The 25,679-nt window shown below is 38.8% G+C and overlaps 2 protein-coding genes across 3 annotated transcripts in view; both read left to right on the top strand.

Moving 5' to 3' along the window:
• Positions 1-14,476, top strand: part of ptpn3 (protein tyrosine phosphatase non-receptor type 3) — a 31,192-nt gene extending 16,716 nt beyond the window's left edge. For both annotated transcript variants that reach the window (XM_067448635.1, XM_067448636.1), the window contains exons 16-26: positions 2,180-2,257; positions 2,369-2,425; positions 2,509-2,665; positions 2,805-2,968; positions 3,069-3,159; positions 5,273-5,337; positions 5,502-5,642; positions 6,054-6,182; positions 11,812-11,957; positions 12,032-12,167; positions 13,572-14,476. In XM_067448635.1, coding sequence (XP_067304736.1) covers positions 2,180-2,257; positions 2,369-2,425; positions 2,509-2,665; positions 2,805-2,968; positions 3,069-3,159; positions 5,273-5,337; positions 5,502-5,642; positions 6,054-6,182; positions 11,812-11,957; positions 12,032-12,167; positions 13,572-13,652 — 1,245 coding nt within the window. In that variant the 3' untranslated portion in view covers positions 13,653-14,476. The remainder of the gene's footprint in view (positions 1-2,179; positions 2,258-2,368; positions 2,426-2,508; positions 2,666-2,804; positions 2,969-3,068; positions 3,160-5,272; positions 5,338-5,501; positions 5,643-6,053; positions 6,183-11,811; positions 11,958-12,031; positions 12,168-13,571) is intronic.
• A 126-nt stretch (positions 14,477-14,602) lies between these two features.
• The window catches only part of epb41l4b (erythrocyte membrane protein band 4.1 like 4B), a 36,473-nt gene continuing 25,396 nt past the window's right edge, over positions 14,603-25,679 (top strand). Inside the window, exons 1-3 of the mRNA XM_067448637.1 lie at positions 14,603-15,428; positions 24,836-24,940; positions 25,203-25,245. Of these exons, the coding sequence (XP_067304738.1) occupies positions 15,180-15,428; positions 24,836-24,940; positions 25,203-25,245 (397 nt within the window). The 5' untranslated portion in view covers positions 14,603-15,179. The remainder of the gene's footprint in view (positions 15,429-24,835; positions 24,941-25,202; positions 25,246-25,679) is intronic.

Raw genomic sequence — 25,679 nt, 5'->3', positions numbered from 1 at the left:
TGGAGGCCCAGGATGCTTCGATAGCGGCCTTAAGCTCATCCAGAGTGTTGGGTCTTGCGTCTCTCAACTTTCTCTTCACAATATCCCACAGATTCTCTATGGGGTTCAGGTCAGGAGAGTTGGCAGGCCAATTGAGCACAGTAATACCATGGTCAGTAAACCATTTACCAGTGGTTTTGGGACTCTGAGCAGGTGGCAGGTCGTGCTGAAAAACGAAATCTTCATCTCCATAAAGCTTTTTAGCAGATGGAAGCATGAAGTGCTCCAAAATCTCCTGATAGCTAGCTGCATTGACCCTGCCCTTGATAAAACACAGTGGACCAACAGTAGACTGGACTTCAGGCATTTTGGCATTTCCTTCTCCCCAGTCTTCCTCCAGACTCTGGCACCTTGATTTCTGAATGACATGCAAAATTTGAGCAACAGTCCAGTGCTGCTTCTCTGTAGCCCAGGTCAGGCGCTTCTGCCGCTGTTTCTGGTTCAAAAGGGGCTTGAACTGGGGAATGCGGCACCTGCAGCCCATTTCCTGCACACGCCTGTGCACGGTGCCTCTGGATGTTTCTACTCCAGACTCAGTCCACTGCTTACGCAGGTCCCCCAAGGTCTGGAATCGGTCCTTCTCCACAATCTTCCTCAGGGTCCGGTCACCTCTTGTTCTGCAGCGTTTTTTTGCCACACTTTTTCCTTCCCACAGACTTCCCACTGAGGTGCCTTGATACAGCACTCTGGGAACAGCCTATTCGTTCAGAAATTTCTTTCTGTGTCTTACCCTCTCGCTTGAGGGTGTCAATGATGGCCTTCTGGACAGCAGTCGGGTCGGCAGTCTTACCCATGATTGTGGTTTTGAGTAATGAACCAGGCTGGGAGTTTTTAAAAGCCTCAGGAATCTTTTGTAGTTGTTTAGAGTTAATTAGTTGATTCAGGTGATTAGGTTAATAGCTCGTTTAGAGAACCTTTTCATGATATGCTAATTTTTTGAGATAGGAATTTTGGGTTTTCATGAGCTGTATGCCAAAATCATCAGTATTAAAACAATAAAAGACCTGAAATATTTCAGATGGTGTGCAATGAATCTAAAATATATGAAAGTTTAATTTGTATCATTACATTATGGAAAATAATGAACTTTTATCACATATGCTAATTTTTGGAGAAGGACCTGTATATCTGCAGATTATACATAAATCCAGAAAAGTGCTCTAGACCTTTAAGGACATGGCAGCAAAATTTGACAGTTTCAATAGTTATGGAGAGGGTGGAAAATGGCCATAAAAAATAAATGATTGTGCAGTTTTTATATTGCAAAAATTATTACATTTATAAATCTGAGAGAGATGTTTTGGTCTCTTCAATTGGCTTCATTTTTTATATGAAAGCTGAATATTATCACAGACATGTTATTGACGGGCCGCAGGCGTCATTAGTCACCCTGAAACAGATTTAAATCTATAATAATCTGTGATGTGGTCAGGAGCACCACTTGATTGGATTTCAGACAAGCAATCAAAACGTTGCTGAACAGTGATGCTAAATGTAACAAAAGGCGCAGGACCTAAACCACCACACCGAGACAGCCAGCTGTCATAACTAATATCCCGTGTTTGTCATTCTCACAAATCCAAACACTACACTGATACTAGTCATGTTGATGAGTCACTGAAAATGATCACAAACTACAAGACTAGGACATATGAACCATTTTTAAAAACCACAGTGGGATCTAAAAGGCTGAGACCACTGAGATTGTTTTCGCCTAGAAACATGCTGTAGTAGGATATCAGAAACTGAAAAGATATTACATGAAATGAAATCTTTACAATTCTGTGCTTTTGTTATACTGTATGTTCTTCTTTTGAAGCACAAGATGCTCTTTGGATAATTCTCAAATCGTGCAGACATTCTGTTCAATTTTTTTTTTTTTGCACTCAATGTTATGCCAATATTTTTTTTTTCAACAGTGGTCTCAGACTTTTGGGCTCTTACTTTGTTAGGCTATCAGTTTGTGTGCAAAACTGCTTAGAAAGATGTGGTCTACAAACAAGACAAGAACCATATTCTTTATTATTTTGGAATAATAGAGTTTTTTATTTGCTATTATTATTTGGTAGCTAGCATTTTCTGATTCTTTTTCTGTCGTACTTGCCTCAAAGGCTGTATTTTTGTTGTTATGTGTGTAAAGAGGGTGACAGCTGATGGAGATCTGCTGCTTGTGAGGATAGGCCCAGACCAAGATGGGAAGTTTGGCTTCAATGTTAAAGTAAGTTTGTACATGATATAGTTTGTGCATTTATCATTATTGTTCAAATTGCTTTCAGATAAAGTTTTGTGCGGAAGATCATGTATCAGAATATTGTTGGCTAATATTTAGGGAGGTGTGGATCAGAAGATGCCGCTGGCCATCTCTCATGTTAACCCTGCATCTCCGGTAAGCCATAAAAATCCTGTCTCCTAGTGAAAATGAATGGGTTATTGGTTTTTACATTTGTACAAATATTGGCTGTGCTGCAGGCTGGTCGCTGTGTGCCTCCACTGATGGAGGGAGATCAGGTGTTGTTGATAAATGGGCGGGACATTTCAGAACACACTCATCAGCAGGTGGTCATGTTCATCAAAGCAAGCCGAGAGTCGCACAGCAAGGAACTTGCATTGCTTGTGCGTCGCAAAGGTGTGCACGGGTGTATTAATGTCTGAGCAAAACAAATGCATTTCAATTGGGGATTAATTGTTTTAACTTTATCCTTGATGTGCCTTGTGCATTAAGATCATACATTCAATCAGAAACAGTAAACAGTGTTTGTTTACAGGTGTCTCTTTGCGAGCCGAACCCACCCTGCAGTTTGGTGAGGGTCTCACTCTTCCAGGAGAAATATCCCCGCTGTCCACCCAGCTATCTGGAGAGACACTTGAAGAGTCCATGACTCGTCTGGAGAAGGGATTGGTCACCGGCACACTGCTTTTGCACTTTGAGGTTGGGGCATGGAAACATTTTACAGCATGTCTCAGTTTTCGTGTGTGAATTGGTGATAATTGTCATGCGTGCATGTGTATGTGTGTTTTGCTACTCTCAGAAGTTGTACAGGAAGAAAGAGGGAATGTTAATGTCTTGTGCAAAGCAGTCTGAGAATATGGACAAGAATCGGTACAAAGATGTATTACCATGTAAGTTGTATTGCTTTTTCTGCCAAACAAGTACATTAACCACATACTAAAATTAATAATTGTGGCATGTAACTCCTATGTTCAAAATATAACAAAGTATTATTCCTTGTATAAAATTAGTACTATTATGGCTGAGTTGACAATATTGATTTCTAGAATGTAATCGATTTTCATTTTGATGATCAATCTTGTGCCGGAAGTTGACATTAGGTTAATTTTATATGTACTCTACTTGATACAGCAATCAGGCATAATCTTATGACATTATGACATTATAATACTGTGTTGGTTCCCCTTTTGCTGTTAAATCAGCCCTGACCCGTCAAAGCATGGACTCCACTAGACCCCTAAAGGTGTGCTGTGGTATCTGGCACTAAGATGTTAGCCGCAGATACTTTAAGTCTTGTAAGTTGCAAGGTGGGGCCTCTATGGATTGGAATTGTTTTGTTTAGCACATCCCGCAGATGTTCGATTGGATTGAGATCTGGGGAATTTGGAGGCCAAGTCAAACACCTCAATCTCTCAATCAACCTTGTTTTGCTCTTAAACCATTCTTGAATTTTCGCCTCGTGGCAGGGCACATTATCCTGCTGAAAGAGGCCACAGCCACCAGGGAATACCGTTTCCATAAAAGGGTGTAGATGGTCTGCAACAATGCTTTGGTAGGTGGTACGTGTCAAAGTAACATCCACATGGATGTTGGTAGGATCCAAAGTTTCCCAGCAAAACATTGCCCAAATCATCACACTGCTTCCGCCAACTTGTCTTCTTCCCATCCTGGTGCCATGTGTCCCCCATGAAAGCGACACAGTTCTAATGCCAGTGTTGGAATTTTCAGGAGTGGACAGGGTGACCCATGGGCACCTTGACTAGTCTGCGGCTATGCAACCCTATATGCAACAAACTGCAATGCACTATACTCTTGATACCTTTCTATCAGAACCAGCATTACCTTCTTGAGCAATTTGAGCCATAGTAGCTCATCTGTTTAATCGGACCACACGGGCCAGCCTTCGCTGCATCAATGAGCCATGGCAACCTATGACCTTTTTGCCGGTTTACCACTGTTCCTTCCTTGGACCACTTTTCACACATCGATACTGACAACTGCAGACCGGGGACATCCTACTAGAGCTGCAGTTTTGGAGATGCTCTGACCTAGTTGCCCAGCCATCACAATTTTGACCATGTCAAACTAACTCAAATCCTTATGCTTGCCCTTTTTTTCAATGCTTCTAACAAATCAACTTTGATGGCAAAATGTTCACTTGCTGCCTAATACATCCCACTCACTAGCAGGTGCCGTGATAAAGAGATAATCAGTGTTACTCACTTCACCTCAAAGTGCACAATGTTATGCCTGATCGTTGTATACCCAAATGTGTCTGTACTAAATTGAAAATCTATTTGTGAAATCTGTCAATACCCAACCCTAGTTTATTTTAAATGCATTAAAACTTCAAGCTACTCCATTAAGTGGCATCCCTCTTCTAGAATATATAGTCTTGACTATAAATTCACTCTTTTGACTATATATATGACTAACCTCACTGAGGTTAGTAGACATCTGTATCAGTGCTGTAAAGTGATACAAAAGCAGCAATATAGCAACTGATAAAGTTTGAATGCAATGTAATTCACTTTATATATAGGCAAGTGCATAAATGCTAGGTAAGCATATGCTTTGCATTATAGCTGTTACACTATTTAGTATTTTAGCATGGCTGGATCATGGTATTGAACAGCATCCAGAACTGTAACTTTACACTAATAATTTATCATTAACATGTTTTTTTGGGTTTGAAAGTCAATCTGAAGTTCAAAAAACATTCAAAAGTTCAAAAGAACGTTTGAAAATTCAAAAATTATTTTCAGGAAGGTTGTGTTTTACAACAAGAGAGTGGCTACTGGAAGACCATGATGAGATTAAACAAAGCTACCACACTGTATTAGATTAGGGCTAAGGTCAAATGTATCATTTTATCCATTTGTGTATAAGCTTTCGATTTGCGAATAAAGCGTAATGCTCTTTAAAACTACTCTGAGGAGGTGTTTTCACATAATCCGCAAATCCCTCTTCCTCATTCTTTGTTCGTTCATACTTTCCTTTCAGATGACATCACCAGGGTGGTTCTGCAAGAGGAGGGGGATGATTATATCAATGCCAGTCATGTGAAGGTATGGAACATTATCTGTCTACCTCATTTTATTTCTATTTAATATTACATTTTTCATTGTTTCATTTTACTCGTGAATAGAAAAGGTGGCTCTGGATGACACATTGAAGACTTGGTTGTGTGTGTGTGTGTGTGTGTGTGTGTGTATGTGTGTGTGTGAGACAGACTGAGCCAGCAGGTTGTGTTTTGCGGTACATTGCAGCTCAGGGTCCACTACCGCACACCTGTACACACTTCTGGAGGAGTGTGTGGGAGCAGGATGTCAGTGTCATCATCATGCTAACCACACTGACTGAGAGAGGACGGGTACTTCAACGCATTTGCACACACGTGTTCTCCACACACATGAAACGAAAAGGGTTAAATACTACACACAATGTGAGTTACAATGTACTGCAATATTAATAAACACTTCAAACTCACTCTAGTCCTGAACTCACTTTTACGACAGAAAAACGCTTACAAACACGCACACACATAACACCTAATCAGACGATACCCATCACACACCTCCAGTCCCCCAAGGACAGCTTATTGTGAGTTCCGTATTCTTCGGCTCGGCTTGACTGTTGCTTGGTAACCAAGCACTCTGCATTCTTTTCCAAAGAGATGATTTAATAAACTCTGTGTGAGGGAGAGAGTGAGCACAATTGTGTGTGTGTTTTTTTTATTTTATTATTTATGCTGTGCTCAGTAATCTCTTTTCTATTTCCACAGACCAAGTGCCACCAATACTGGCCTCATCCCCCTGAAGTGAGGGATTATGGGTATCTTCAGGTGTGCTGTCACTCAGAGGAGTGCAACCTGGCATACGTTACCCGAGAACTAACACTCAAAAATACTCAGGTAACAATAACAGCAGACATACTTTTTAGATTTTAGATGGACACCACCCCTGTGAGCTTCAGGAAGAACAAACGTATAGCATGCAACGCTTACTGAATATATGCTGTTAAAGACCACTTGCATTCAAAATGAGAGTTTGTGGTTTATTTTAAGTCATCTATATGCCAGTTGAGAAATCACTTTTAGCATATGCACACTTTTACAACTGTACACTCTTTACCCTTCGGAAAACATCATCCCACACTATTTTTATCCCATCAAATGCTCTCTAGAATGAGAATGTCCTGACTGAATTCAAAGTAGAACACTTCTACAGCTACTACTAGCATGCTATTATTCTTATACTATATCTTTAGAAGGGAAGTATTGAATGAATAGTGTGCTAGCCACAAACCACATGACAAAATTCTGACTATTACTAGCATGTTTCTTTTAATAGTACGCAATTTCAGATGCAGCCTATATCTTTATAATAGAAAAATAGTGTGCTAGTATGCTTCACTGTAAAAAATATTTAAAAAATAAGTTACCTGGTTGTAATTACCTAAAGAGTTAATGCAATGAACATTTTTGAGAATCTACAACCTTTATTAAAATATTATTAAAATATTTTCTACGCATATTTGGGTAATTGTGTGTTTAATTTGCGAAAACGCAGTGAAACATGCCAAATTGTGCTATTTTCATGATTTAGCTAATTTTTGTATGTGGTTCAGATACAATAATATTTTGAGTTTCTATTTATTTAACACATTTTCTTCATTGTATCTACTCAAATGTAAAATTTGAATAAACTAAAAAAATTAGGGCAACCAGGTTACTTACTTTTTTAATTTAAACCTACAATATTTTTTACACTGTAGTAACAGAACATGGATGAATTCAGAATAACATATCAGTATACCAATACTATTCTTATACTATATATGAGTAAGTGTATACTGTACAGTTATACATGTATATGAGTAAATGGTGAGCGTATGTACCAGGGCTCTGAACCGTTTCAAGGAACGAAAACAAAAACTGGAAACAAACTAAATTTTAAAAGGAACAAAAATGAAAACGAAACCAAAATCGATTTTATTCCTTCTGAACAGAAACGTTTATTTGAACCATTAACCGGTTAATAACATTATTTTATCGTTCTCTTTAATATTTTAATTTGGCAGTGACCAATCATGAGCTACTACAGCGAGTACTACAGCGTGGGATTTTGACATCAAGCGTGAGTGAAATGCCCGAACAGCAGTCATCTAATGTAATTGCACTACCCGATAACGCAATGCAAGTCAGTTTAGAGCATGCATTTTCCTGCCTCAAGTACGTTCTTTCCTCACTAAGGTCTTCAGTGCATGCGCAGGTATTGGAGGCAGTACGCATTTTAACCTCAAATAGTCTGATTTAGGGTAGTTTGTGGATTTAGTTTGTTCCCATCCAAGTAGGCTATTTTTCCTATATTCTTTCAGGTAGCCTGTTTTCTATTTAGACTGTTGATCATAGACAAAAAAATATATGTTGATGCTTCGTATTAAATGGTAGAAATGTTGTTGTAGTTTTACAATGTTATATTGCATTAAATGATCAAGCTTTATTCGCTGACTGAATTTGATTATGTGATCAAATGTGTAAGAACGTGTTGCGCAGTGTTTGCTTTGAAATTAGCAGTTGTCGGTGCATTTAAAAGAGCAATGGTTATCTAGTTTATTTTTTTTTATTCATGTCATTTATAAAACAAGTCCTGTTGGAAAAGTTATATACAAAGAATGTTATCACTCTTCTGAAAAGAATTAGGCACAAGAGGGCAAACTTTCGATTGTTTAACGGTCCATTAATACAGGCCAGTATTTTTCCAGCTGTTTTGTAATTAATGCAGGTATTTCTGTTGTGGTTATAATTATTATTTAATTTTAGAAGTTTAATTATCACATATCTTATTTTTGAGTGAAAATAAGTCTTTATTCATACATATTTGTTTAAAGTATAGGCTAAATTTGGTGATACTTTATTAAAAAAAAACTCTTAAAGGTCCCATTCTTCGCGTGTTTTCGAAGCTTTGATTATGTTTACAGTGTGCAATATAACATGAGTTCATGTTTCGCGTGTAAAAAAAACAGTATTTTTCACACAATTTACTTATCTGTACACGTAACAAGTTCTGATTGGGCCAGCGCTTCCTGTGTTGTGATTGGACAGCAGCTTAGCGCACTTTGCCCGGAAAGGTCCCGCCTCTTACTATAACAGGGAGATGCAAGTGCTGAATCCATGTGGGAGAGCAACAAAACCACGCCCCCTATTTTGCGTGTTCTTGTGGGTGGAGGGTTAGTCAACAAACGGTTCTAGTGACGTCATTACATCCCTGCACTTCCTGCTGTAGTCCAAACCGGCTGTTCGCTGTAGGCTTTGAAAGGGAACTTCTGTTAAAATATCTCGCTTGGCATTGAACTTTGAGCGTTATAATTTTACATTTATTATTTATGCTCTAACAGCAACATTACACACTAACTAAAGTTTGAAAGATGGAATCGCGAAGAACGGGACCTTTAAAATCTTGGACCAGAAGCCTAACGGTTCACATCATTGTATTATCCTTAAAGGTGGGATAAGTGTTATTTCAAAACCTTTTTAGAAAAAGGACACGGGCCGAGTGGAATAACAAACTTGTAGCCAATCAGCAGGTATGGGGCATGTCTACTGTTGTTGGTGAGAAGAGCGCTCGCTCTCACTCTGTGCACGTCATTATTCAAAACACACGAGTAACACATGACTGACATTAGCCGAGAACTAGCCTAATATATGCTGCTTGACTATGCTCGTGTGTCATGTTCACTTGTTAGTCCATTTGCGATCGTATTGTGTCTCACTTAAGCGATGATAAAGACACGTTCATTTCCACACCGTATGGAGCATCCAAATCTCTTCACTGTGTGCTTCAAGCATCAGCTCACACAATGTCTCCGACAAGTAAGATACTATACTCCTAATATATGTTTGTTTACTATTTTCATGATCTATATAACCCTTATCCAGTCATAATTGTTTGTAATATGTCGTTAGCTGGACTGTTGGCTCGTGCTATAGAGTTGTTCATGAGAACAGTTTGTGATTTTGTGATCGCTATGACTCTAATCTGGTCATAATTGTAATATGTTCGTTAGTTGGACTGTCTTGCTCGTGTACTATTGAGTTGTTCACAAGAAGGGTTTGTGTTTTTGTGATAGAAGGGATGACTTTTTCATTGAATATTCGACCTGGATTAGATACAAAGAGATTCTGCCATAGCCGTTGATGCCTATGGGTTTACATATGTGTGGGGCGGCGCTATCAAAATAGGGGCGAGACCCTTTTGGGGTAGGGGCATGTTTGTTTTGGTGATTTGAAATATCAACAACGGTTACCAGATAGCACCTACCCCACCTTTAATAACTACAAACTGCTAAGCTGGGAAGTGTAATCAAATATAAAAATATCTGTCTGGTCTATAAAATCTTGCATAAGACTGCTCCTGCTCCTTTAAACTCATTCATAATTCAACGTAATAATAGTAGCTAGAGCACCAGAAGCACTACACGAGGTGACCTTCTCCCATTCAGGAAAAGCACATTTGGTCAATTCTCATTTTCTGTTATAGCAATACGAAATTGGAACTCATTGCCCATTAAAATAAAAGACATACATACGTATTCCTCCTTTACTACACACCTTAAAAACTGGTTGTCCGACAATTATAACTGCACACATTAATCTAACAGATGGGATGTATTTGGGATGTGACATGGTCATGTTGCTGCCTTTGGATTTTTGTTTCCTGCCTAAATGTTAGGTCTTGTGTCTTAATGTGGCCTATGTATGACTTTACTGAATGCGAAATTTGTACTTTTTTAATGCATGAACTGCTTTTATGTCTTTGCAATTGATGCGTGTTTGTTTGTGCTTGTATACACATTTGTATGTTTTACACTCTTGTTTAGCCCTGTTGCAAATATATTTGTAATTTTATTTTACCAGAGGTATGCCTATTAACAACGGGTCGGGGACTATTAAAATAACGTTATTGACCGGTATTTTTTTCCAATCAAACCGTTTTTGGAACCGTAATGTTTAATTACTGTAATGTAATGGAAACGCTAAAATATCGATTCTGCTCTGAGTGAACCATGTGATTTTTGTTTTTTGTTTTTTCCTGCTATTAAGCCCTAGTATATACCATTCCATCCTGTATGTCAGAAATAGGCTAGAATGTTGGGATGTTTAAATTTTTAATAGTATACTATCATAATATTCTTACTATTTATGCCATATCTTTATCTTTATAGAAAGAAATAGAAAAAGTAGTATGACATTCCAAATTCAGTCACAGTTCCAAGTGTTGATATATCCCTCCAAAAACCTCCTGTTTCAACAGGAAATACATCACAAGAGAGAGGTTTTAAACTAAGTAAGTTCAAATTAAATAAATTACCCACAGCTGTTTCTGTGGTCAGGATTTAAAAGGTCTCTCTGTTTTTAATCCTAGTCTTATTTTTGGCAAAATTCTGATTCTTATGTAAACATTTGTAATTTTACTCATGCTCTGTCGGTCATATCACGCTGAAGTGTAATGTTTCATTTAAAACAGAATTTGGGCTTTTAGCATCTTTATGTGAACTTGATGTGAGAGTGTCAATGTGTAGGAGCATTTGTTTGTGACAGTAAACATGGCAAGCAGGTTGCGTACTGCTCTGGTCAAGAGCATAGTAGCGTGCACTTACATGTACATTCACATACATGCTCACACTTTCACAAACAATCTATCATTGCTGGAGAACGGAGACCCATCTGTTGTCTCTGTTGGTGGGAGTTAATCTCAGCACGGACAGCAGACGGAGGTTACATCACACATTTATTGTCCATATAGGGTATGTGTGTGTCTGAGATGGAAAAAAATAAAGAAAAAGAGAGAGGAAAGAGATGATTGGGGGGTACAGGAAAAATGCCAGTGTGTGAGTGTTCATACCACACAGCTTGCGAACCAATTATTCCTTTCTGCCCGATTTGTCACAATAACCAAATTATTTTTTTCACATTGGCCTTCAGACTGTGACTCATATTCAAGAACTTAAAGATCATTTCTTTATCTCACCCACTTGTAAGATCATGAAAGAGCTGAAGGGGAAATTAAAATGTCAGCATATTTGGGTAATTCTGAGCTGAAATGGTGTTTTAAAAATGACAGGAAGCTGGAGTCTCATTTATAAAATATATGTGCGATCTGATTTGCTTCTAAATGCAATGGACATCATCCTTCCCATTTATAAAGGCAGAGACCGATGTGAAAATCTTGACAGAAAACGTGTACAAACCTTTCCGTATTTTATCCATTAATCAATTATGATAATGTGAAGTAAATGGGTAATCACAATGCATTAATATTATTTAATTCTAGTTACGTCACTGAAACTCATTTAGATTTACATGTAGTGCAAAAGCCCTAATTCTCTCACTCTAGGAACATTCCATATAAATATCCTTCCACATAAGGCAAAACGCAAACATGTTTAGACTTGTCTGTTTTTTTTGCAAACTCATTCAAGCATTCTCTTGCACTCAGCCTCGCCCTGTCTCTCTCTTTCTCCTTCTCTTTTTTTAACAGTCAGGACAGCAACGCTCGATCACCCATTTGCAGTATGTTGCCTGGCCAGATCATGGGGTACCAGAAGATTCCTCAGACTTCCTGGATTTTGTCCAGTCAATGAGAAGTATGAGAGGGGAGTCAGTGCCTCTTATGGTCCACTGCAGGTGAGGGGACTTCCAGCACATAAACACAAAGATATTATCAGGTGTTCACTTGCTGAGAGAATGTTTTTCTGCAGTGCTGGAATAGGACGGACGGGTGTGTTGATCACCATGGAGACCGCCATGACACTGATGGAGAAGGAAAAGCCAGTGTATCCCCTAGAGATCATTACTTTGATGAGAGAACAGAGGGCCATGCTGGTTCAGACATCGGTATGAACGCACACACAGACATACACATGTGAAACTTTTTTTTCACAAAGTTGAAATGTCATTTCGCACCAACAAACAGTTTTTCAAAAGTTTTAACTGTTCTCTCTGTTAACAAACTTATAGCATTGCCTAAAACTCATAATTGCTTAAGCCAATGCCATTCTGTTCAAGTTAACAAATCACAATTCTTTTTGATGGACATGAATTATTAAATCACAAAGAATTATATATTGTCATTTTATATATATATATATGTGTGTGTGTGTGTGTATATGTGTGTGTCTCATAACCATTTTGTGTGGGTGGGACAAAACCCTCCCACTTTTCCCCTTTTCTAGTATTTCCTCAATTTTAATTAAAAAAATAAATGCCTTTCCGATCTGATATGTGATGGGGAAAAGGGAGTAGAGCAAGTGTGGCAAAAGGCAGATTCGAACATCTGATCGATTTGCCCACCTACTTTTTATTTGCTTCCAACACCCATTTTATATATATATATATATATATATATATATATATATATATATATATATATATATATATATATATATATATAATATATATAAAAAATGCAATGGCTGTATCTGCGTACTTCCCTACTATATAGTGGCCGATTTAAATGTATGGAAAAAAAAGTACTATGTCCAAATTCATTGTATTTATGATCAGTAGGCAAAAAGTACCTGGATGACCTTAGCCTAGAAATCTAGACGCACCCTAGCGGCAGCAAATCTAATTTGCAGCCAGGGTTGTCTAGCAACTCTTCGTTGGATTGCAAGTTGGCAAAAACCAAACTCTGGTCAGGCCAATCACATCATGTATAGAGTCGGTGGGCGGGCTTAGCATGATGACGGCAGAGCTGTGCTACTTGAAAACAAGGAAGCTGGCAAACAGCGGTCTTTCGAGTCTGCTTTGGCTGTGACTCTGGAAGACTAGGAGTTGAGCTTTTCTTTGAGAAAACGACGACGAACGGCACTGAAGTCATTCTTAAAAAAGGAAGATGTGTTCTGAGTTTTGCCGAACAGTTACAGCAGAAGTTTAATCTGTTAACTAGCTCCGCTTCACCTTGCTCTGGTTGGTTGTAGTGCTATCATATTGCTTGCAGAGGGACTTTGAAAGACAACTGTTTATAATAATGCGTTCGATTTATATAGCGCTTTTCTAGGCACTCAAAGCAGTCACAATGTACTTTATTCAAAAGAAGTACCTATCAAAAGACCATATGATTTTTGTATGCAGCCAGACACATGAAGGGAAAAAAATTAATTTTGAACTATGGGAAAGGCTCAAAAGTGATACCTGATCATACTCTGAATGGCTAAAATGACTTTTAAAGATCAGAAGGTTTAATATTTTATTTGATATACCATTATTACTTATTGTTTGTGCTTGTTTGTTTTTCAGTGCCAGTTTACCTTTGTGTGTGAGGCCATTCTGAGGGTGTACAGAGAGAGATTCAAACAGAGCTCAACATCTAATAGTTGATGAGAAGAGATGGACAGGAGAGGATTTTTTTAAAACATGGAAGTAAAGGAAGAATCTCTGCTGCTGTGATTCGACTGTCAATAAAGACGGATGAAAAGGGGCAGGGAGTAGAGGGTGGGTCTGGATAAAGATGGATGGACAATCTCTTCTCTTGCTGTGGCTCTCCTGACAGCTGTGCGGATCAAGGAAGAACATAAAGCACTTTGACGTGTATAAGCTTATAGGTCTTTCCTGGTCCCACATACGCACCAAGTGCTATATTTAGGTGAATCTCACGAAATTTGTCATGAAATGGTCAGGTCACATTAGACCCCAAAACCAAGAGGAGAAAAATAAATATGTTAAACAAAATTTAAACATAAAATAAAAACATCTACTTTAAGGACTCCTCAAGTTTTCTCTTTATTTGCAGAGCAATTAAGCATGTCTCCCCCCCCCCCCCCCCCAGTTTATACATTAATCTGATGTTGTCTTTATGCATTGTACAGTAATGGTTTTTGCAATTATTTAATTAAAATCAATCCATTTTATTTAAAGGATGTACAACAAATGATACCATGATTCAGTTTTTTTTTAAATTTATGTTACAGTAATTATAATGAGACTTTGTATTTTGTCATGAGAAATGGAGATGCTTAATTGTCCTGAAAAGAAGTGTAAACTACTGTCTTAATACAAAATATAATTTTTGTTTTCCTTTTGATTTTGGTAATAAAATGTGACCTGGACACTACTTTGTGAGATCGACTATTACATTAACAAGTCCACTATTAGAATGATTAAATTCACTTCTGTTAATAAATAAATAAAATGTGTAATTCTTATCACGTTGTGCCTCTTCTCTTATTCATGATGATGGCTTGGGTGGGAGCGCGAATGAGCGTGCGTGAAATGCTGACGATTGGCGCATAATGTTTCCTTATAGCAGAAGGCTGCTTGATTTGTAGTCGTTGCTGGGGAATTCAGTGACGCTGGCTCGCGTGAAGGTAACCTCACCCTGATCACTAGGTTGGTTTACCAGCAGGTAGCGCTACCTCGCGTACACCGACTCGAAAAGAGGAAAAAAAGTTTTGAGTGTTGCTCTGAGATTTAACGCTTGCGCAGAACAGGTTGCCTGGCCAGTTCCTCTGGTTGACTTACCTGAGAGGTACATCAGTTTCGGTCAGTAACCGAAAGGAACTAACGCGCCATCATTCAGCAGAACCTGGACTTCGGTGAGGACGAGAAGAAGTTTAATTAAAGCGCAATTACTTTTTTATTGAAACAAAGATCAAACGAGCGAAAGGACCGGAGTATATTCCCGTGGCTTTTGGCAGGTGCGCTCCTCTTTTCTCGCCCGTACGCCACGAGGAACGGCGTTCGTGACAGGTCGCCGTATCCCGACTTGTCCTTTCTACATTGCACGCTTCAGTCCGGTAGACGCCGCCTTTCTTCGTCGCGGAAAGCCTGGGAAACAGCTGGATGCCTTCCTCGTGAGCAGTCCGGTATCGGTGCAGTTTTATTAAAGCGCTGTCTCGCGGGGAAAAGATGATGGGCTTTCTGCGCAGGACGTTTAGCCGTCGGTCAAAGCGACGCTTTCGGACATCAGACGAGCTGGACGGGACCGGCAGAGGCGGAAACACCGTGCTGCAGGCTCACCAGCAGCAGGTGATTCACGCGCCGACCGTTGTGACCGGGGGAGCCGTAGTCCACATCCCCGCTGCGGGCAACAGCAAAGACGCCATCACATGCAGAGTCCTGCTGCTGGACGGATCGGATGTCAGTGTGGAATTACCGGTGAGTGGAGGACTTATTTACCTTGTCGTGTCACCTTGATTGTTTTGATTGTAGTATTTAACGACAAAGTTCGGTTTTGTGTGTGTGGCCGGACGGATTTCCCCGATGTTGGGTCCTGTCCCGGTAGTTGAAATGCAAACAGATGGTGCTCGTGATCCCGTCCTCCTGTTTACTTCCCACCTATAGCGACCGCTCAACCTGTCACACACAAACCTGCAGATTCCCTTTCAATGAAAATGAAACCACGTACACGGAATTCCCCAGTTGATTTTCTTTTTCTCCTCCTCTGTCAAAGTGTTTTCCAGAAATCGCTTCCCATTTGTTCACTAAGGTCGACGAACCAGTTAGGCGCTTAACCTTTGGTCCCTCTATTGCAAGTCGCGCCATGAAAGGTGTCGATTTCTTTCTGACTTGACTGTTGTATCTGTTTGTAACTGTCTTGTCAATTAACTATTGAATATCTTTTTTAACAACTCCAACTGTGGGTCTCATTTTGTTGTGAATTTGAGTTTGTAATTGAGTTTTCTAACGATCGTTATCAGCATGCTTTGGTATACAGCAACAGCACTGTAAAAAAAAAAACAGAAATATCCATTAACTTGCATATCTCTGAGAAATGGTCAGTTTGTTTGTTTATTTTATCTCAGTCAGTAAAAATTCTCCCAAAATAAACCAAAACATTAAGCTTTACCTGTCAACAAGCAAGACAGAAAGCAGTGTTATGACAATCTCCATCAACTAGTTATTAGATACAGACGACATTGATTTGAAGTATAGGCTACTTGCTTGCTATATAGTGCACAATGGAATTTAATGGTTTATAAACAATAATAAAAATGTTAATACAATAATTGAACATTACATCATGCGTTTAAAACTGTAATATATGGACTTTTGACACTTATGGAACGACAAGATTGTTGTAAATACATGTAGGGTACATGCAAATGCATTATGTATAGGCTAAGCTATTTGGTTAATTAGATATTTGTTTGCTATGTCATTATATAAGCTAACTAAACTGGACATTAATGTTAATTTAACATACATTTGCAGGAATTGTAATTGCAAGTACCCCTTTAAAAGTTATTTGAGCCAATGGGATTGCTTTTAAGGTCTTAATGGAGACCCAATTTTGAGGGAGGACCCTGATTTCTCACAACACTGGCATAGAACTAGCCTAGAAATCTAGATGATCCCTAGCGGCAGAAAATCGAATCTGCCTCGAGTGTCATCTAGCAACTCTCAAAACTGGTCGGGCCAATCACATTGTGTATACAGTCAGTGGGTGGGGTTTAATAAAGTGACGGCAGAGTTGCGCTTGCGTGCTACTAGTAAACACAGAAGCTGGTGAACGGTGGTCTTTCGAATCAGCTTTGACCACGACTCTGGAAGACTTGGAGTTAAGCTTTTCTCTGAGAAAAAAAACAAAGAACAGCACTGAAGTCATTCTTAAAAGGGAAGATGTGTTCAAAGTTTTGCCGACCGGATACAGTGACTGTTTAATCTATCAACAAGCTCCGCTTCACGTTGCTCTGGTTGGTGTAGCACTATCCTATCGCGTGCAGAGGGAGTTTGAAAGACAACCGTTTATCCCGCCCCTCGGATTGAGCTCTGTCTATGGTGAGTTTCCAGACCAAACATCTTGATGTGGGTCTGCCTTGTCAGGGTAGCAGAGAACAATATATAGAGACGAGTGATAGAGGTTTTGTCCCAAGACAGTGTTTGCCGCATAGTCCCTGAGAAGGTTGCAACAGTTAAAAAAATATATTTTCTGTATAGTATAAATTTGTGTTAAAGTGCTCCTGTTATGCTTTTTTTTTCTAGCCTGACGTGGTCATACTCAATTCTAGTCAGAATATGAGTCTGATACTGCTCCATTGGGCTTTGATTATTTGGGCGTGTTTCAACCGAACCAGGAAAGACCTTATTTTGATAGACCTACAACAAATCAGAGCAACGAAGCGACGCATAATGGTAGTTGTCAAATGTTCAACACAACTCAAATGCGCTGTGTTGCCAAATCTGCGTTTTATCCACGGGTTGAAGCGACCTCAATTGTGTGATATATGGACCCAGGAATGCAAATTTTGTAGGCAACCTTGCCAAAATAACACATTTTACTCCCCAAACGCCCTTTTTCCCGGAGAAAACCCGAGAAGCTATTGTTTTGGGCTGGTAGTTGGCAGGTTTTGTTGTAAAAACTTGGCAACCCTGTCTGCACGCACGCTGGAATAAACAATCTTTGCCGGTGTTGTAAAAAAAAGAGTTTAAGGATACACAGAGTACTTACCAACATGATCATCATTTCAGAGAGAAACAGTGAAGGTGAATGCATATACAAACAAGCTCTCCGTTTAGGATTTGAACAAATTCAACCAAGCACCTTTTGATGACGTGCATGATTACGTTACTGTTCATTATCGGTCCGTCATCGTCTAAAGCCCACCCTGACAGTTTGATTGGTCCGAACAGTTTCTGTTCGGGCATAATGACTCCTCAATGGATCAAGTCCAGACCGAACTGCCCAAGCTCAAATTTTGTGGGCGGGGCTGACTTCGGCTGGCATCCAGGCCAGTGACCTGCATACATAACACATTTGTATAATGCCCGTCTATGGTCTTTAATGGCTCCCCGTAAACAACATAAACACTAGCTGGTTCGTGTTGTGAACATGTTGAAAAGATGGTGTTTTATGCTCTGCAAAAGCACATTCTCTTTATAAACACTTCCAAATGATGATGTGATTAAAGTCAGTGGATAAAATTGCCACAGCGATATAATGGTAGTATAACTTTTTGACGGTTGCTTCTCAAATCTCTGTAAAGTCTAAATGGGATTTACAAAACACTTCCATTAAATACTACCCACTTTATTTAGTTGAGGAACAAGCTGCAAGTATGATTAGTTATTGATGTGTATATTTTCTACTGGGTGTTCGAGATAAGTAGCTTTTGTGTTTTATATTAAAGCTAACTGGACAATTAATGCTAATCAGCTGTGGGACACTATCACCTAAAATGATGTCTATTAATGCAGATTATCTGTTTTTCTTATTACTTTGAGTAATAATAAAGGATGGAGCAAGATTTGTTTTACAAACTTTAAACTTACATCAGTCATTCACGTTAGTGCTGATACAGTTAATAGCCATTTTTCCACCGTCAGGCCTAACGGTTCTTAGAATGGTAAGGAACGGTGCAAGTTGTGTTTCCACTTGAGCTTGGTACGGTATGGCACGGCATGAGTACAGTGTTCTCGCCCTGGAATTCTCAGCACGGTTGTCTAACCGTCTTACATCGTGCTTATAGAATATGTGAAGTGATGTCGACACTCAGGATTGGTCACTTATCTGTCGCCTGGCTACAGTTTCTCTGTATTTCACTCTGTGTTGAGTGATGTAAACACAAATTGATAATAAAATAAATTTAAAAATCTTATCATCCTCATAATGCAGTGGTTATTTACATCTCATATCATCAGTAAACTGTTGTGTTACCTAGGCAACGACTGATGCTTTTGTATAACGCCGCATTCACACGGGGCGTAGGCGTTAACGCTTCCCATTTACTTTGAATGGGTGACATCATCCGTTGCCGAACTGAATTGTGGGTTCCGTCGCGGCGCTTCACTCGCGTTGCAAGCGGCAGAAGTTGAAGAATTCTCAACTTTTCAAGCGCCAGCGCAGGCGTCATCCAATCAGATCGCCGTATGCAAATATCCTACAGCAGACGCTAGCCAATTGCGTTCATTACTGCTCCGTGAACCATCCAGACCATAGACCGTTAAAAATCCAGACGCAGCTCCTGGACCACTATGTGATATTCTTCCCGCTGTCGGCGCTTTTTCAGGATTTAATGTACTTAACAGCTTCGTGCACCTGTGCAGTACGCTGACAACAACTACACGGGCAATCGCACTAGCACATACAACCAAAAAAGGTGCTTTTTTGTGTTGTGTTTTGGTCCAAGCGGCAAGTTAATGTGATTGGCTGTTGTCACTATGACGATCGCGTCAGCACCCAGCTTCAGCCACGCCCTCCGTCAAGCGTTAACGCCTACGCCCCGTGTGAATGCGGCGTAACATTCCAAAGAGTGGCCGTTATCTGAATGAAAATGAAACCAGAATTGTATCAGCTGGCCTGGATCGGCACGGAATGGAACGGTTACGCAATGATGACCGTTCAGCTCGACGGTGGAAAAGCAGCTAATGATGCAGTTTCAACATATGCACCGCAATAAATTAGAAAGATACACATTGGTTATGTTGATGGACATACACTTGTTAATGCTGATGGTGAGGAATTACAGTTGGAACATCTGAATGTACGTCAAACTGAGTAGCATACCACAAAGAAACTTCCTGCTCAAGTCATCCTTGCGATGAAGTTTCGGCTTGAATATCTAGTTCTTCCAATGTTTCATCATCGGAATCATGCTTGGATTGATATGGTAAAATGGATGACATTGCACGTCTTTAGAGTGTGTACAATCGCTGAGGACTGAGGAAGCCTCAGCTGAAGTTCAGTTAATATGCGATTAGCTTTCTAGACCAATCACAACAGACTGGGCCATCTGACCAATCAGAGAAGAGTAGGCTTGTGGAAAGTAGGGATTTAGAGAGTCTGAATCTTCGGATGAGTCATTTGAGAATCATTAAAGAATGGAGTGATGTGCAGTGTATATTATGAGAGAATTATTATAATATTTTTTTACATTTCATGCATGTAAACCTGTTTTAAGAGACCTTTAAAATTGCATAATAAGGGTGCTTTAAATGAATGTAATCTGAACCTACTACATCCATCATGTTGTCATCATCATGTGACCATAACACATCTGGTTTAATGAAGTATTTTCATGTAATTCTGCCGTTCCCTTGAAATTTGTTACCATCAGACTAACAGAGTACAGCATGTTACCAGTGCCTCTTTATTAGTTTACTTGCGCAAAGTAAATTACTGGCAGTTCAAAGTGCTCCACTCTGTTTTTTTTCCTTGCTAGGGAGATAAACCCGCTTTGATGGAGTAAGAGAAAACATTTACGCCTACTGTCAAAAACCCGTTCTTCAGGCAAAATCTGCTTCCACACCAATCACATGCTCTGGTCTAGAACATGCGAATATAGACAAATGAAAATGATACAAAAGTGTGTCATAAAGAATAACAACTCTCTTGGAACATCAATGAGCCAATCAAATCAGAGGACTAGAACTGTTATATAATTAGATTTAATTGAAAACATTTCCTTCTCAATAAGTTCACACTCACAGTGCACATCATAATATCGTTTTATATTTCAAGACATTGTTGCTAATCGCTGGTTTATAAACACGGCTGTCATAGTCAGGAAATGTTATGCCATGCAAGTCTGAACATGACAATGAATCAATAAAATACCTTTTGTGTGTCAGTACTTAAGCTTTACCAAATCATAAATTCCTTTTGATTTGACCGCTCTCAATGTCATCTGAAACCAAAACATCAAACCTGATAATCAGTTAGTTTCAAAAGTTTATTTTTGATCCAGAACTAGTTTGTACTACTTTGTGTGTATTGGGAACAGCAATAAAATACATGACAATTTATGTATGTTAAGGGTTGTAGGTCAACCTGAAAAGCAGCAAGTATCAAAGAGAATAATAGCCATCCCCTGCCCCCCTCAGGGTGTGTCCCAAATCCAGCCACTCTCCTCTGACACTTCAAGCTATTTTTGTTCTGGCCTTGGTTTGTGTGCACGTTATATACAGTACGCATGAGTGTCTTTTTAGATTATTATTTTTTCTGTGTGCCTTGTGAATCATTTCTAAATATCAAGGTTTCGAGCCTTTATCAAAACTAAATGTTAGCACAATAGACCAGAGCACTTTCGAATGGAAAACAATAAGTGCATTTTAATGTCTTAATCCTTCGGGTCATTGTATTATCGAGTTTTATTAGTTTCATAGCTTATTAAGCTTATACAGTGGCTCCAAAAACTATCTGGACATTCTTTATCAGTGTCACTTGTCTTGTCATCACCAAACCAAGCTCAATTTAAGATTGAATATTTGTCTGGGGGGTCTGCTATGTATTTCTACTGTACAAGAGGTTTGTTAAACAAGCATAATTCAAATTACTCTGTACGCAATTGGATAGTCCTTCAACCAATCAGACTACAAGAGGCGTAATCAACGGCAATGACACATCGCTTCTCTTTCCGTCATTGTGTTAAACCTACCAATAGCATGGCAGGTGGATAGGCGAGTCTGTGATTGGTTCCCTCAAAAGTGTAACAGAAGCAGTAGAAATTAATTTGCAGGTTTCCAGACAGAGTTGCAGGGCGAAATCAATCACTGACAGATCAGGCTGGGTTTACCCAGTCTACATTGTCACTGCATTACATAAGGAAAACTAAGTGGCAATGTGGCATTTAAGCCCACTTCTTCAGCTAAACATGTCACAAAAGGTTATTAAAACTAATCTAGGTTAAATGGACACTACTTTTAAAAAACTTAATACCATTTTTTTTTTTCAAATGATCTAATATGATCCAGAAATATGTCTTATTATCAGCAAAAGAAAACCGTACTTTCTTTTCAGGATTGCTTGATAAATGTAAAGTTCAGAAGAACAGCATTTATTATTGAAAATGCAAATCTTTTGTAACATACATGTTTTTACTGTCTCTTTTGGTCTGTTTATTACATCTTTGCTGAATTAGTATTAATTTCATTTTTTTTAAATCTACCTGACCCCAAACCTTTGAATGGTAGTGTAATTGGTTAAATGGCCACTTTATATTAGATTCTATAATACTTGCATTTGGGAAACTCCAAAAGAATGTTCCATTCCAAGTAATGTCATAATTGACTAATTCCTTTTACCCAATAGAGATGCTGATTCAGGGTTCTGAGATGAGCTGCACTCAGGGAAAAATGCTCATGATAACCGGAAGCTTCTGCCATTTCTATGACCTATTCTCATCATGTTCTCCAACCTTCCTCAAACCAACAAAAGAAATCAATCATGTTCCATAAAATGGAACAAATCAATAGCTACATTTCCAATTATCTACATTCATTTAAGAGTTTTTGATCTCAGTTGATGCTGGCTTTGAAAATTAACTGACCACCATGAACTATTCTGGCGATGATCTCTTTGCAGAGCTTTTTTTCTCTCTGTGTGGTATTGTGTTGCCTCATATCTAGACCCTGCACAAAATATAAAATAGAGACATGTATCTCTATTTGGTTTTTCAAAGTGCTCTAAGTTTATCATCCATCAATTTTTTTTTTAATAAGACTAGCAGTGTGTCCAAAATCAAGCACTGTCCATCTTTTGAATTTAAACTTCGCAAACGTTAAAAAAATTAAGTGTATGAATGTAATCCTGATGTACTACATCCACCCTGTTGTCATTATTACCAGCGTCAGTTGCATCTCATCAACTCCTTTCATAAATTTCTACGGTGACTTTATGGGATAGTAAAGTGTCCATCCATTAAACACTTCAGAATCTTGCTGGAAGTAGTAGATCATCCGGGAATTTTCCACTAATATTTTTTCGAAAACAAATGTATTCGAAAATACTACTCTGGTGGCATACTGTTTTTTGCATGCTGTAAAGTTGGGAAGCATTTGATTGGATGAAAGGTTTGGAATATTCATAATATAGCTGCCATGATTTTGCTTGGGAATTTAAAATTAAATATAAATATTGTGACAATTCTGATGCTACGGAAGCCCTGAACGGCCATGCTTAATACTTTTTTTTCTGTCTTATGTCGTGATCACAAGAAAATTAACTTGTGATCTCGAGAAAACAAAAGTTGTTTTGTCGTGATCACGAGTTCATATTTTCTAAGTTACACAACTGCGCCAACAGGTGGCAGTATAGAACTAACTAACTGCTAGGGTAGCCTATTCACCTTACTGTGTTGTACTGGTCCAGGTTGAACACGTTGAAGACCTTTCATGATCGCTATAATTATTTTAACTAAATGGTCTAATGTGATTAGTTTGCTTTAGCAATAGCGTTCGGTGTGATACTAAACTTACTGTTTAACTCATTTTGATGTCACTGTATTCTGTTTGCACCTTTTTGTGCAATAAGATGCCATTTTAATCAGCAGCCTAAATAACCATTAGTTTCCCACATTGAGTCACTCAATATATCGCCTAAATGTAATGTCTAATTTAATTTAGTGATGCTGTGTAATTAAAACGATTGTATTTTGTACATTTCTTTGTAGCAAACCACAGAACTCAAACAGCCTCTCTAGATTGTATATTAACTGGATTAAACGTTTAGTTTGTTTTTAGAAATATGGAGTAGGCTACTGCACCTCTTTTTAATGGAATAAAGGCTGGAAGGAACGTACATGATACCAGTCACAGCCTATCCTACAGGATACCATAATAAAAAACAAATTATGTAATGTTATTTCAAACGAATGAGGAAAATAAAATGGGCTGAATCTAAACTAAACGATTGTTAGAATAGAACAGAATAATCTGCCATCCTTCTGAAGCCACTCCCCCTGCTCTTTGATTATTTGAACATGGTAATTATACAAATAAAATCTTTATTAAGTGAACCAAAGATTTTGCTGAAAGATCCAGCGCACGGTTTTATATCCGTTGATCAGATGCGCGTGAAAGTTGCGTTCGTTGCTACAGCAACAGTAGACTTTGGGTGCAGTGCAGCATTTCAGAATGAAACTCGTGATCACGGGAAAATTAACTCGTGATCACGACATAACACAGGAAAAATATATATTATCCATGGCCGTTCAGGGCTTCCGTATGATGCACTTTTATTTGGCAAAAAAAAATTAGGTTTTCTCATTGTCATCCGACTTTTCACATTACTTTCTTGTCTTGTATAAGAGCATTAGGATAGATCCTAATATATTAGGATAGATATTACCATTAATGTCTTAACTGTCACTTGATCAATCTAATGCATCCTTTCTGAATACTAATATTTATTTATTGGAGAAAAAAAGTTATGAACAGTAGATTTCTGTTTTAGTTATGGAGAATTTAAATGTATTATTAATTCTTCTGTTTTTCATTTAAAATTTGAAATTGTACTTATTGAATCTTTTATTCTTAACTAGATTTTTATATTTGTTTAATAAAAAATAATAGTATGTTTTTTTCTGACAAAAAACATATCAAAGGACTACAACTGATATGAATACTGACATATTTTAAACTATATCACTCAGCCATGATGAGTGCCTATGAAAATCAATGCAGCATGTACGTCGCTGTGACTAATCAGGGCCATCAAGCCCTGCAGGCGCACTGGAGCAACTTCCCGCCGACGGCACGCTCCACAGGTGTCCCCTTAAACTGTCTCAAGATCAGTGTGAAGCCTCAAGCTTTCTGCGCTTAGTGATTTATCTGTGTGTGTATTTCAGAAACATTCCAAAGGACAGGATCTGTTTGATCAGATTATGTATCATTTGGATCTGGTGGAGGCTGATTACTTCGGTCTGCAGTTCATGGACCAAGAGCAGGTCGCGGTGAGTGGCACTTAATGAGAGTTTGTGCGCGCATGTGTGTGTGGCAGTGACCTCTTTTCTATAAGCTGCAGCTCTTAGACCAGAAATGAGAAATGGAGTGTGTCAGTGTGAAACAGCTACTCGACATCAATCAGAACAACAGGATTTTCTTTTTCTCAGCACTCAGACTAATAACAAACTCTTTGTCTTGTTCCCTCTCCCTCCCTCCCACTGTCACCCCCAATCCTCCCATGCTGTTTTTCACATTTCCTTATGTTTTTAGCACTGGCTGGATGCAGCTAAACCCATAAAGAAGCAGATCAGATGTGAGTAATCATAAGACATCTCTCTCTCACACACACACACACACACACACACACACACACACACTTAGTTATTGTGGTGTTGTTTAGTTGACTGGTCACAGATGGCTGATGACCTTGGGCTCATAATCTACTGTTACTGTGGTGACTAGTGATGACAAGTGTCTATGAGTGTATACAATGGGCGTGACTAGAGCCAATCCCAGTGTATGCTGTGCAAGACAAGACACACCCCACGCCAAATTCATGATTCAATTCACCAAAGAGAAAATTGTCAGATGGAGAAAGTGGGAGATGGAAACAGTGTCTGTATAATTTGATTTCAACACAGATTTAAAATATTTCAGACTATGCAACCTGTGTGCAATTCAAAAAAGACTGTTGTTGGTGAAAAGAGGCCACTGATTCAGTCCCTGTAGAGTCTTCTCTATATTACA

The sequence above is a fragment of the Pseudorasbora parva genome, chromosome 7 (assembly GCF_024679245.1).
Source record: "Pseudorasbora parva isolate DD20220531a chromosome 7, ASM2467924v1, whole genome shotgun sequence".
NCBI classification, from domain to species: domain Eukaryota; kingdom Metazoa; phylum Chordata; class Actinopteri; order Cypriniformes; family Gobionidae; genus Pseudorasbora; species Pseudorasbora parva.
Note: the sequence above shows the minus strand (reverse complement) of the source record. Positions and strands in the feature narration are given on the sequence as shown.